Source organism: Centruroides sculpturatus, unplaced genomic scaffold, assembly GCF_000671375.1.
Source record: "Centruroides sculpturatus isolate CEXI.00-Female unplaced genomic scaffold, Cexi_2.0 scaffold1182, whole genome shotgun sequence".
Taxonomy (NCBI): Eukaryota; Metazoa; Arthropoda; class Arachnida; order Scorpiones; family Buthidae; genus Centruroides; species Centruroides sculpturatus.
In genome coordinates this window covers 4230-18560 of record NW_019385404.1, presented here as the reverse complement: position 1 = coordinate 18560, position 14331 = coordinate 4230, and the positions used below count along the sequence as shown (strand labels likewise).

Genomic DNA, 14331 nt, shown 5'->3' with positions numbered 1-14331 from the left:
TATATTGGCTTTTCATGTGTTGCTATAATTTGATTCTTAATAATACTGATTTCCTCAATGATACAAATTTTTCAAGTACTTATGATCTCCATTATGCTGTATTCTGCAGTGACAATGCTGATCTTTGCCACAGACATATACAGAAATACTTCTTAGAATGTCAATATATTCATTTAGCTACTGGCAAGAATAGCTCAGATTGAAGCAGAACTCCAGTAGAAGCACTTGCAACAATACATTGTGGCATATGTATCTATAAATCTGGAGTAAATTGATCAATGCCAGTTTGTAAATATTCTTGTGTCGTCTCAGTTTACTGTATCTACAGCCTTACATTATTGTGATTCCTGTGTTATGCAGATTGTTGACGAAATATGATAAGATTATAATCCAAAAGCTTGATTAGATTATGATATACATTTAATTGTTTCTTAAGTTAATAAATGAGTTTATTTAATGTAGATGTGTGTGTAATTGATTTTAGATTGAAGCAATAACAAGTTACGTAAGAGCAAACATACAGTAGCTTCGTTTGTTTCTTGTCAACAATATTTACCAATTGCAATAATGTATTTTCATGAAATAAATAAATAAAAGATTGAATGGAAAGTAGATGACAAACTAGTTTGAAAATAAACATTAAAGTGACATCAGCAAGCATTACAATATTTAGTTGAATTTTTTTAAAATCAGTATCCTCTACATTTGTAAGTTAAATTGTCATGTCTGAAAATTAATTATGATTTATAAGATTAATATATAAAAATTTGTTTCTTTAGTATCTTAAGAATAAAACATGAATTTATTACCCAAGATACTACTAGTAGATGGTTTGGTATGTTTATTTTCATTGAAACAATACAAAATCTTTAAGTTACCGATATGACGAATTTAACAGATTACAATCACTAACCGTTGTAATTATATCCAAATAATAATTTGTACTTTAAATGATAAAACTGAAGATTATATTCATCTATTGGATTATTGCAAACCAGTTTTCTTAAATGCCTTAGCCACCACTCTAAACTACATTACCTAGTGCAGTACTTCCAACAAGTTTCCTGTGCTCCTCAGCCTGGGTTCATTTTTAATGGCACCTTTATTCCCTGTTGGTTTAATCCAGAAAATACAGTGATTATAAAATTATGTTCAAATAACCTCTGTACTGACGTCTAAGAAGTGGAAACCTACAAATTGACAATTTTGACCTTTATTGTGTTTTCTGTTCTATGACAAAATTTAATTTTTGAGTTAACGTAATCATATTTATTTAAACAGTATTGGAAATAAGCTATTTTTATAATCACATATTTATTTAACTACTTGCATTAAACATATATTTTATTAATGTAATATTTCATCTTTTAAGAAAAATTTTTCTGTCAAGATTTATTTAAAACTGCAGTTAGATTTAATCTGATTTATAATTTTTTCCACATTAATTGCAAATAAACTTTAGCTATAAAAAAAATGAAACTTTGTGTAACACATCAATATAAAATTACTTTTTGAATTACTTTATTTATAGTTCCATAAAATTTAATTACATTTTGTGATTTATCTGTGGGGAACAACTTTGTACATAATCAAATCATTTTTGGCAAAGTACATAATAATATTTTTAAATTAAAAAAAAATTATTTATAATACAGAATAACAAGTATTGATACAAAAACAATGATGAAATTCTCCTCCCAAATTTTTTAATTTCTGGATTAAATAATTTTCTTTTACTTAACACACAAAATTAAAAATGAAATTTAACAAAAAGATTCATTGTTCCAAAAGTAATCAAAATTTATCAAATCAAAGATTAATAATAAGGAAAGGACAAAGGTGGCAAAACCAAACCCTGATCTCTCCAAAAGATCTTAAAAAGATATGCTGGAACACAAAATCCTGGGATGCCACAGACCACATGTTAGAGGCATCTTGCCAAGAAAATTTCCAACAAATGTTAACGTTCTGAACTGCGATTACTTTGCATTTATGATTGTTCTCCCAGTGTTGGTTCTCAGCACCAAGATTCAAAAATCTGATACAGTATGCATTTTTCAAATGTGAATATTCATCAGAAAAGTCTGTCATTGAAAATATTCTTGCATTTATTGAAGTGAGCTCACTATGAAAGGTGTTTCTGCCTTGGTTATTGCTTATTCACTTATACACACTGTACCTAGCGTGCTCTGTACATCAACAAAACAGGAAGATTTCAAATGTAAAAGTTATGTTATATTTAAACTTTAACTTTTTATCAATTTGGCAACAGCACCAAATTTTTGTGCATCAACTTATCTTTTATATATACAAACATCTCAATGCCTGATGCCACAGTAAAGTAACCCAATTCAATATGTAAAAAGTTAAATGATTGCCAGACTTTTGGCTAGACTAGATTTGGTTTTGGCATCTTTCTATCATTTTAATATAATATACTGTATACATAGACAACTGAAAATTCAAATGTGACTTTAGACAAAACTTTATATTAGGGATTTTATAGTAAAAATTGAAGTGTGATTATTTTATTTCATCAAAAAAGTTTGATACTAATTACCAACAAATTATAATGCAACAATATTTTATCACAGGTTGTCTTTATTACCTGAAAAATTCCTAATAATTAAAATGTCAAGAAAGAATAAATTACTATGTTGTTAATGGAGGCACATTGTATATGTATATAACTAAAACTATAAATAGCAAAATATCAAGTAATTCTTGTGTTTCTTAATTTAGAAAAAAAAATACAATTATTTTTGGTGCTATTTATATTTTTAGTATAAATAAAATAAGAAGAAGAAACTTAAAAATTGCACAAAAAATTTGTTGAGATCAAATATATACTGGCCTCATTTTTATATATTATATTATTCTTTGATTTATACTTTGTATATTACTGCACCACCTCCAGGTTGGGTTGCAAAAATTACATTTTCTAAATTTCCTTTATTTAAATTACTGTAGAATTTTTCTTTTACTTCTTCAATATATTGATTTATTTTACTTTTAGGAACTAAAGAAACACTGCATCCTCCCCATCTACAATTTAAAAAAATATTAATAATAATAATTACTAAATAAAATTTCAGAAAAAATATTTTATGATTAAAAAGATTTTGACCTCTTTTTGTAAGAGATTTAAATGTCGTCCTACTTTTTAAAGTCAATCTTTTGTGACTAGTTTATAAAATAAAGAAAGGTCAAGTACTAAGATCAGATAATGATTTTAATCCTTGAACTTTCAACTTTTATATTAATATGGTTTTTCACTTAAATAAATTATAATAATTTTATTCATTTTGATATTTTCACAATGAAAATGTTCAAAATTTTTTAAAATGAATAAAACAAATGAGAGATTTCTTTTTTAATATATTCACTGTGCTGTTCAAATGGGTGCTTAAAGTATATTTTAATCTTTATATATATTCATTAACATTCAAATTCATTTACTTAAAATTAGGATATTTTTATTATTATTTAATATAATCTTTTTGATTTTAACCCCTTCCACCCATATGGATTTTAAAATGCATATATTATTATTTACTAAACTACTAGATTCTCTTTTAGTTTGCATGTTGTAATCCATTACTGCACCTATAGATTTCATATATATGTGATATTATACAGGATTACATGTTACCTTGCAAACCATAATACCTTATCATAACCATTTTTCTCTTTGTTTTATATAAATTCCATTTTCACAGAATTTTTAGTCTCAAAATGGAACTGTCTTAAATTAGGTACAGGTACAGATTGATATACGATAGGAATTCCAGAATGGAGGTCTAACATGAAGAATAAAGGTATGTTTGCAAGGTCATGCAAGCTTGTATAATATGCATTTGAATAGTACATATGTTATAAATCATTACTGTGCATATATTCTAAAATACAATATAGCAAAGGTATTTTGGGTATATAAAATATTAAACATTGGCTTTAATTATGGATTATGGTGTTCTATTAATAAAGAACTACAGAGAAACATGTTCAAAGAAATTTAAAATCATACTAAGGAAGTATTGCAAGCTTTGTGTGTAAATGATTTTACTTTTATTGTCACTTATTTATATTAGCCTAGATTGATCAGCTCTGTAGAAAGCTGATTTCACTTTTGCATTTGAGTTGCTAAGGACCCAAACCCAAGAAATAGTTAAATGTGAATAAAAATTTGCCAGTTATTGTTATATAGAGTTTATTGCCTATTACAGGCAATAAACTCTCTCTATATAACAATATTTGCCTATATTTAATGTTTAATTGTTATACTGTTTTATTAACAAGTACAATTAATGTTTTGGATTCAAAAAATAATTTTTTAATACACTAATCTGGGTCAATGTAAGTACAACTGTTCCTAAGTCAAAGGGTCATAAGTCAGGCACTAATAATTATGTAATCTAGATGTTATATATTATTATTATTATTATTATTTTTAAAAATTTACATTCGTCTTAACATTGACGAAAATTCAACGCGAAGCGACACGCAACGGAAAAAAATTTCAACATGGGATAAGAAATTAATATATTTTTTCGTACATAATCAGTTATCCAAAAAATAAGTTATCTGAACAATCCCAGTCCCCAATTGATTCGGATAAACGACGCTCTACTGTATTTATAATTCTCTAGAATTATTGCCATCTTAAATCTTAAATTCTAGAGAATTGTCTTGAACAATTTATAACTTACCCAGCTCCAGTGAGTCTTGATCCTAAAGCTCCCGCACCAATAGATATTTTTACTAATTTATCCAGTTGAGGGTGACTGCATTCGTACATATCTCGACAACTGGCGTGACTCTCGTTCATTAATTCACCAAGATCCGTCAGTACGTTGGACCGTTTTTCAGCAATTGTTTTAAAGCATATCACTCTGTGTGCTTCTTTATAAACGTGCATTGCTCTTTGATATAGCTGGAAAATTAATTTATTGATAACAAAAAAGATGCTATTACTTTAGCATTTTTACATGTAATTTTAATAAATATCTTAATTAAAGAAGAAAATTACTTTAAATTCTTGGAGATGAATTGTATTGTCAGTTAAAAATATTCTTTCAAATTCTTGTGGCGAATAATGAAAAATTTCATATAATTCTTTCCTTGTATAGCATTGTTCGTGTAGCGATGAATCAACTAACTCCGGCATTTTTTCAAGCGATACCCCTAGTGCTTTCTGCACGTCACCCAATTTCTTGAATGTGTTCCATTCTAAATTATTATCTTTTGCAATTATCTATAAATTGAAAAATATTAGTATGTTTAAAAAATTGGAAAAAGTTTTTAAAATATAAAATATCGCACATCATTTATCAAGCCAGAATAAGCAACTTTGAATTGAAAATATTTAACCAGTTAATAGATTAAACCATTTTAATTTTGAGAGAGAATCAATTGATTTCTAAAACAGTTATCTTATCAAGCTGTCTGGAAGTGTTTCAATATCAGAATTTTATATATTTCACATTAGTTATCTTATAGATTAGATATTTACTGTCTGAACTATTAATCGGTCAATGTTTATCAATACTAGACAACAGATATATAATAATATATGTTTTAGAATATATTATTATTTGAGAAACATAAAATTCTAAATTTTATTTTTAAACAGCATTTAAAAATTTTTTCCAAATCACAATTAATTCACTGTCTCATCTGCATGTTTGCCATTTTTAACTCTTTATAACATAAAAAATGTTCCCTTGTAACGGGAAATGAAAAATTTTGTATGCATTTTATAGACTGCTTCCCACTTATCAAAAATAAAAAATCCTAGGTGCCAATTTTTCAATTGAGCCAAGATGGAGGGCATCAAAGTTTGAATGGCAATGATATTCTTTGTCTTATACAGTATCTCTAGTATAGATAATCGGAAAAGCTGAAAATTTGATGTGGTAATTCCTAGTTATAATTTTTGATCATCTTTTTATGTTTTCCTCAATCAAATTTAACATATATGTAATCATGATTATGTTAAGATAACTACAAGTGTACACCAAAAATTTAATATTTGAAGGTTGGGATGACTTTCTGAAAAAATTTTGAGATCAAAATTATAGTTTTAATATAATCTAGAAACTCGTAAGGAGTAAAGTTAAAGTACAGCAAATAAATGGATGCTCTTATAAACACAACACACATAAAAGGTATGTTCAAATTCTCGTTATTTTAAAACACTTGTTCTAACCCGATGAATGCTGAAAGTAATCAAAAATGTTATCTCCGTTATTTTGTATGCTGATTTTTGGTTTCAAACGCTGTTGTTATCAAGTTTTCCCAATTTTGAGTGGTTGTTTTGTAATCAAAAACATTACTTTCCATTAATAAATAATCATTTCTTTTGCTGAATTTAGGTTTTTGTATGCATTGTGTTTATAGGAGTAAAGGTTTCATCAAGTCTGATCCCACTCATGATATAAATCCAGCCCTGCCAAATCTTTTCACCTCCTGACTTATATTTTTCAAAATTCAACAGCATCAATACCTTATATACAGGGATATATATGAATTGCTGAATCAAATTTTAGATTTTCTAATTATCTACACTGGAGATAAAAGGCAGAGAATTTCATTGGCATTCAAACTGTGAAGCCCTCTATTTTGGCTCAATCAAAAAACATGCATCTGGGATTTTCCACTTTTGACAAGTGGGAGGTAGTCTACAAAACAATCTTTCATTTTCTGTTGTAATAGTAAAAAGCATTCCTTGTTAATGTCTTCTGTTTACATTTATTTTTTTACATATAAAAAGTTCCTGTTCTGAAAACAATAACTATGATTTCTGTCAACTTGTTTATCATTATTTGATATATACACAATGATTAATCAAAAATATTCTAAACACTTACTAGTACTTACTAGTCTCAAATTTCATGAAACTTGGATAAATATTTCATTTATAAACATCAGAAAATACAGAAAACAAATAAAATTATAATAAATATACATATAATTTATTCGAAATTTAAAAACATTAATCAGAAATAAAGCCGTTAATTATTTTTATTAATTAATAAAATTACCTGAGCTGCCAGGTGACATTCAACCACTCGTGTGTTATAATGTGATGTGGCAGCTTTATTCATCTCGACACAACTGTTTGCAATTACGAATGCAGCTTCGGCCGGCAAATGCACATCCGTAGCTCTTAATGGATTAAATTCGATTAATTTTGCAGAACCTAGAATTAAAAAATATTTAGTTTTGGTTCTGAATATTATTTTTTTTTTAAAATGTATTGATAAAGTTACCTTTCTCAGCTAAAAAAGCAATAGCCTGGTCCATTCCACCTCCTTGTGTGCCTATGTAACGTTCGGATTTGGCACATAAGCTTGCTATCTCCAATTTGGAAATGCTTATGCTGTGAAATAAACATTATATAAATTATTTTGATAAAGCAGATTTCTTTGTTATTTGTATATATAATCCACCTATTAATATAAGCTGTAGCTAAAGCGGCACAGCAAACCAAGGCACTGGAACTGGACAAACCGGATGAGGGCGGAACGGTTCCTTGCAAAGCAACATCCATGCCAAGTGGTAATTTTAAGGAATATTCTTCAATGATGCCTTGAAAACCACACAAAAAATAATTATGCCATTCCAGAGTGGACCGATCGATTTTCAAGGCATCGGTGGCGGTGGAGAAGTCCGAGTAGAAATCCTGATCCACATTGGTAAGATTTAATCTGTTATTTTTGTTGGCCACCACTGCCACCACAATATCTTGTTCAATGGCCATGGGCAAGACGGAATAACCGCAGTAATCAATATGTTCTCCAATGATGTTGACTCTTCCGGGCACTCTGACGTAAAACGAAGGCTGACATCCAAACTTCTGCTTGAAATGTTTACGGAGAGAAGAAAATGCTTCCCACTTCTCCGAATTCTCCGACAACGAGAGCACCGGGATAATTTCCATCTTCTAAACAAAGTTATCAGAAAAAAATGAGGAAAGAAATTACAACGTTAATTTATTAAAAATGAAATATAAGAAACAAACCAAAACACTATTTAATTTAATAATAAAAAATTTTTAAATTAATTTAACAAGACATTATTACAAATTGGTATAATCACAGCTCTGACTGAGGCAGTTCATGCTGGTAGGCTCGTTACCATCTCGCGCAACTTTACCCAAGCTATATTCGATTAATCATAAGTTTAATACGGGCATAAGATCATCAGTATTGGTTAAATACGTTAGCAGACAGCATACATACACAGCTAACCAAATATCCTGTCTATACTGGAAAGCAATTACACATCAGTTTCAGAAGGACGTACAGGAAAGGTACAAGCGCAAATGACTCATCAAACATTTTATTATTCTGTATAAACAAGATTACACACTCAAGTGAAGTTAATCTTCGATTAATTTCAGACATCCTGCCTTCAGATAAAATAATACTAACGGAGTTCCTGTATATTCTAAAACACAGTCGGCAACCGGATTATAAGAACTGGAATTAAATGTATAAACTTTAACAAGAAAAATGCCCTTGAACCGTGTTTTATTATCGTCGCGCGACAATGACACGTCAGGTAAAAAAAAAACGCCGGGAACCGGCTCGCTCGTTTGTTGCATGTATACTACACGCTACACTCGTACAATTGTACGCATACTTACATTAAACCATCCGCAAACGATCCCGTAGCTGAATTATTCGAGTGAAACCGATGCAAGTAAAATATATTATTCGTACGTGTGCAATTATCGGCGCGTGATGCGAGACTGGGTGCAAAATCCACACAGCGATAAAAGCACGTTTACTTGTATTTACAGCGCCACATGGCAATAAAAAATAAATCTATTTCAAATTGTTAATATTCGTGGAAGATAAATTTTAATTGAAACAAACACGTGAACTTTCGTAATCGATAATTTTTGATTAAAAGGAAATGTACTGTACTACTGTTTATTTGCGAAATTTCCATTACGGTGATTGATATCTATTATTAAGTAAAATGTNCATGGGATAAATTAATATATTTTTTCGTACATGATTCGTTATCCGAAAAATAAGTTATCCGAACCACCCCAGTCCCCAATTGATTCGGATAAACGACGCTCTACTGTATTTCCATTTCGGCGTTCGGTATAATTTAAATGGAGGCCTCCTGTACTTTAAAGTATCTGTAGGCCTTTCTACTCAAATTGTCACTTGTCAAACCGGACTAAATCACTTCTCAAACAGTTGCAGAGACAGATTATTTTATTAACAAATGACTATTTAACTCTTTCTGCCCTGTGGGCACTAAGAGTGCCTCTTTTTAGCAAGCCCATTATGGATTCGATCAGACGCACAATGGAAAGGCTAAATGGTAAAAGACAGGATTCGACACATCTGGTCGGATCACTCTTGATAAATTCCTGGGAATTTTTTCGACTCGATCCCGAGTCCCCCAGAGCGGTGGGCTGCCACCTTAACCGCTAGGCCATCCGGCCATCAGTGAAAGTAATGTGCCGCCCAACAATGGGTCTAAAAGTGGGGTAGAAGTGTGCTTACATAATCGAACACGATGATCGTCCGTTACAGAAAAAAACCTGGATTCGTCGCAAAGATAAAGACTTCAGTGCTGCCAGTTCGTAGCAGCCCACCTTTCTCTGTCATGGCACTACGTCAAACAAAGCCGACTTTCTTAATTAAGGTGCTGATAGTATGAGAAAAACAGGTTCTGTAGCGAAGCTTCCATCTGTTCTGGATAGGAAACAAAGACGTCGTTAAAGCTGTTCGCGATTGTCTCACTATCAAACGATCGTCTCAAATCGTCCTTTTTATGTTTGGACTGTTCAGACTTCTCGCATATATATGAGCCCTCACGTATCCACTGCCCCAACATGTCTTCGCAATTAGATCAAATGCCTCGGATGGCGAAACAATTTGACGTAATGGCCATCTTGCTTCCCTCGGCCAAATGTTGCGTTCTTTCACAAATTAAGTCAGCCGAACATGAAGTCTTCGACTGTATCGTACTAAAATCTGGGATTAGAAGACTTCCAAACAGCAGACATAAAAAATACAGCAAACAGTTGCGTAACTCTCGGCAAATCCGAAACCTTTAACATTTGGTGGCACCATTTGTCATGATATTTAATTTAAAATCTTTATATATTTTTAACTATTATAAAATGGTAAAAAGCTTAATTTTGAGGGTATAAATGAGTTTTATAAAAAAAANAAATCTATTTCAAATTGTTAATATTCGTGGAAGATAAATTTTAATTGAAACAAACACGTGAACTTTCGTAATCGATAATTTTTGATTAAAAGGAAATGTACTGTACTACTGTTTATTTGCGAAATTTCCATTACGGTGATTGATATCTATTATTAAGTAAGATGTAAAATAAATTAAAGGTTTTATTAAATACATTTATTTCCATCCTTATTAAATATATTTATTTGCATCCTTAATAAATATTATTTGAGGTATTTTAAAATTTAAAGTAATATTATCTTAATGATGTAATTCAAATTTAACTGTTTTAGTTAGGCGCAGATGGCGGTAGTGTCGGGTATAATTGGTGTCGTCTGCTAATGTCCGTCGTCCAACGTATCAAAACCTTCTCTATGTCCGCAGGAAGAAAAAATTTAAATTGAAAATAACTGACAGCATAATAATTATAACAAATATTATGTAGTGTCATTAAACATATCTTTCGTCTACTAAGAGAAATATATATTGTATATCAATTTTAATTATATAATAATATATTATAAAAAAATACAAAATTTAATGAAATAGCCAAAGACAATAAAATATATACATATATAGCCTAAAAAACTAAACAATCTTGACGGCCGGAGAAGCGGCGAAAGGTCGATTCCGCCCGAAAAGACTGTTTTGTTCCAGAGGTTGTATAAGAAGAACAAAGTGTCAAAAACTTATTGTTCCTTCAAAATTGTAAAAATTTAAATCTCATTCGAACTCTCATTTGCTCTAAACATATGTAAGAAAATCTGCTGCAATTTTTAACCTCATTCTGTATTCGGCTGTATTTTACATTGAACACAGTGGTAGTTTATCGCGCAGTACACCAGAAAAATCGTCAAAAAATAAAATTACAAAAACAGGTGTCTTTATAATTTCATTTATTGAGTTTTTTTCTGTTATTAAGTCAGAGAATTATTCTTAACAAAGAGACACACTTCAGTTTAATAATCTCTGTTTTATAGCATTTTATTTCGTGCTTTCGTATCGATAGAAATTCGCAAGTTTTTAAAATTCTTTTATTTTTATATTTTTCTTTCGTTTTCAATCGCTCACATTTTCTTCTGCTTTGACTTTCGCTTTAATTGTTAGAAAGATTATTTCAACTTTAATTATAAATTAGTCCAAAAATAAAACGTGCGCATATAATATTTAAACTGATACACGTAATCAATCAATATAAATTCAAAAAGTTTTATTAAGTAAANTTAAACATATCTTTCGTCTACTAAGAGAAATATATATTGTATATCAATTTTAATTATATAATAATATATTATAAAAAAATACAAAATTTAATGAAATAGCCAAAGACAATAAAATATATACATATATAGCCTAAAAAACTAAACAATCTTGACGGCCGGAGAAGTGGCGAAAGGTCGATTCCGCCCGAAAAGACTGTTTTGTTCCAGAGGTTGTATAAGAAGAACAAAGTGTCAAAAACTTATTGTTCCTTCAAAATTGTAAAAATTTAAATCTCATTCGAACTCTCATTTGCTCTAAACATATGTAAGAAAATCTGCTGCAATTTTTAACCTCATTCTGTATTCGGCTGTATTTTACATTGAACACAGTGGTAGTTTATCGCGCAGTACACCAGAAAAATCGTCAAAAAATAAAATTACAAAAACAGGTGTCTTTATAATTTCATTTATTGAGTTTTTTTCTGTTATTAAGTCAGAGAATTATTCTTAACAAAGAGACACACTTCAGTTTAATAATCTCTGTTTTATAGCATTTTATTTCGTGCTTTCGTATCGATAGAAATTCGCAAGTTTTTAAAATTCTTTTATTTTTATATTTTTCTTTCGTTTTCAATCGCTCACATTTTCTTCTGCTTTGACTTTCGCTTTAATTGTTAGAAAGATTATTTCAACTTTAATTATAAATTAGTCCAAAAATAAAACGTGCGCATATAATATTTAAACTGATACACGTAATCAATCAATATAAATTCAAAAAGTTTTATTAAGTAAAGGTTTATATACACGTTTAATTGTTCGACATAATTATAATTGTGGCTTAGACATATGTTAACTGCGATATTTCCCTTTTGTTTTTATTCGGGTGTCCAGTGTTGACACGCACGTTGCTGGCGAAAATCCATTATTTTCCGGTCAGAATTTCGTTCTCACTTGAGAGGTTTTAAACGACCGAAGACGGTGCTAAGTTGTCGCCGTCGGCTTTAATTAACTGAAGTGGAAGAACACGTCCCTCGTAAGCGATGACGAAGAACATGTATCATTCCGAGAACCGTCAGCAGGAAAGGGAAGACGCCAAACCGCCACAAAATGTCACATCCGATGATCGGTCATTAGGTCATAGCCAGGTAAAAGTCCACATCCGGGTAAAAAAGTCAAAATCGGGGGAAAAGTCACATCCGGGTAAGAAAGTCACAATCGGGAAAAGTGTCACATCCGGTGAGAAGACCTTGAAGATTTATTTCTTCCAGAAGAAGAAGATCTTCTTCCACCAAGGCTTCTTTTTCCTCTTTTTCAGGATCGATTTACACTCCTCTTGCAGTCCTTGCTCGCGTGCACCGATCTGTCTCTGCACCGACCATTCCGAAACTTCTGGATATCTCTGTTCCAGGTAATCGATGACAGACGACGTGCTCTCATCGGGAATAACGACAACCACCCGTTTCTTGTCGGGTTGAGCAGATTTGTCCTTCGCACCCTCCAGCACTTCTTTCGGACGCACGCGAATCACTCGAACTGAAGAGGAAGACGATCCTGAAGTCGAGGAGCTCTCCTCTGGACTCTCACCTCCAGATATATCCCATTTCTTCAGCGCTTTAAAATTATCCATCCTGCAAGCAAAAATACAAACCGAGTATTAAATATTGTACAACGAGCATTAAATAAAGACAATATTAAAAAATGAAATGAAAATTTAATAGCATAAATACGATAGAAAATGGTCGTTTTAAGTACAAGAAGAATTCTAATCACAAATAAATATATAAAGTTGTAATGGAATAATAAACGAAAACGTTAAAATTATTCATTCAATTATTATGTATTAAATATATTATAATAATAACAGTTTTGTGGTTTATAAAAGTTATGCTATTCTGTTGATTTTCATTAAAACTAATGAAAATATTCTAGAAGAAATTAAGAGAAAACAAAATGACCAATGAACTCATTTATTGTATTTGTTTTATAAACGCAATGTAGCGTAATAACGATCACTTGGGACTATTCATTCTTCTATTTCAATTTTATTTAAACATGGAAGAAGAATATGAAAAAACAGAAACGGCACCATTCACACATGGAAATCAAGATTATATACAAGGAAACAAGGCCTGGCAACATGCAGATGGGAGAATAGGGAAGATACATCAACGAAAATTGAAATACAAGAATGAATAGTGCCAAGTGATCGCTATTACGCTACATTGCGTTTATCAAACAAATATAAAGATACCACACGGTTTTAAAACATGGAAAGAGTCATTTATTCTAATTCATTAAAGGCTAGATTCATTATAATAATGTCATATGGGATGTAATGTGTACGCATAACACACAAAACTTTAACGGGAAATGACACAATTTATTATTCGATTCGATTGACGAAAATTAACCATGTAAAGATCGAATGCACTTTTCCGAAGGCTCGATTTTTCACTTTGAAGAAACCACACAACGATTGTTATCGAAATATTCGTTGCTAATTGTGATTTAGTACCTAACGATGTTAAAAAATATCTAAATCTAGAAAGATCAGGGACTAAACTTACTCAAAAAATACGCAAAAACTGCAGCAAAACTCCAAAAGCACTCGAAATAATCGCATTCGAACAAACGAACAAAAGACAATTGTCGAAATTCTATTGTTGCGTGGCGACTCGGTTTAATGCTAAAAATTTTGATTTTTTGACAGAATTTCGTCTGTCTTTCTATAGAGACAGATGATTCTGCTTTTTGTCTGTAATCTTTCGCTCACGCCCACAGAGACGAGGTGTAATACATTTTGTTAGAGTTAGGATGTTCGAAGACGCTCATAAACTAAGACGATTCCACTTAAATTGAGCAATGGTAGAATCTTCTGCAACTGTTGTTTTTATATTGATGTTGTGCT

At 30.6% G+C, this 14331-nt stretch overlaps 2 protein-coding genes across 4 annotated transcripts; both read right to left on the bottom strand.

Moving 5' to 3' along the window:
* Positions 1-1504: 1504 nt before the first annotated feature.
* LOC111638589 (N-acetylgalactosamine kinase-like) lies at positions 1505-8799 on the bottom strand. Of its 3 annotated transcripts, none has more exons than XM_023384317.1 (7): positions 8651-8799; positions 7452-7945; positions 7272-7381; positions 7044-7201; positions 5030-5254; positions 4710-4933; positions 1505-3045 (listed from the first exon to the last, which is right to left on the bottom strand). In XM_023384317.1, exons 2-7 carry the CDS (start codon positions 7940-7942, stop codon positions 2886-2888), a joined length of 1368 nt encoding a protein of 455 aa, XP_023240085.1. In that variant the 5' UTR covers positions 7943-7945; positions 8651-8799; the 3' UTR covers positions 1505-2885. The 3 variants fall into 3 exon arrangements, with proteins under 3 accessions (XP_023240085.1, XP_023240087.1, XP_023240086.1); XM_023384319.1 differs by lacking the exon at positions 8651-8799 and adding an exon at positions 8244-8584; XM_023384318.1 differs by lacking the exon at positions 8651-8799 and adding an exon at positions 8085-8234.
* A 3450-nt stretch (positions 8800-12249) lies between these two features.
* LOC111638593 lies at positions 12250-14059 on the bottom strand. The gene is made up of 2 exons (XM_023384329.1): positions 13991-14059; positions 12250-13051 (listed from the first exon to the last, which is right to left on the bottom strand). The coding sequence occupies exons 1-2, from the start codon at positions 14044-14046 to the stop codon at positions 12679-12681; spliced, it is 429 nt and encodes a 142-aa protein (XP_023240097.1). The 5' UTR covers positions 14047-14059; the 3' UTR covers positions 12250-12678.
* Between the last annotated feature and the right edge of the window lie 272 nt (positions 14060-14331).

What these genes read in the sequence shown, in the direction of transcription:
- LOC111638589 (XM_023384317.1), bottom strand. Translation starts at nt 7,942, where the DNA reads ATGGAAATTATCCCGGTGCTCTCGTTGTCGGAGAATTCGGAGAAGTGG. An exon ending in TGCTTTTTTAGCTGAGAAAG is followed by an intron (nt 7,202 to 7,271) that starts GTAACTTTATCA and finishes TTTTAATTCTAG; the next exon opens with GTTCTGCAAAATTAATCGAA. An exon ending in TCAAGACTCACTGGAGCTGG is followed by an intron (nt 3,046 to 4,709) that starts GTAAGTTATAAA and finishes TTTAAATTGTAG; the next exon opens with ATGGGGAGGATGCAGTGTTT.
- LOC111638593 (XM_023384329.1), bottom strand. Translation starts at nt 14,046, where the DNA reads ATGCGATTATTTCGAGTGCTTTTGGAGTTTTGCTGCAGTTTTTGCGTA. An exon ending in AGTTTTTGCGTATTTTTTGA is followed by an intron (nt 13,052 to 13,990) that starts GTAAGTTTAGTC and finishes TTTTGCTTGCAG; the next exon opens with GATGGATAATTTTAAAGCGC.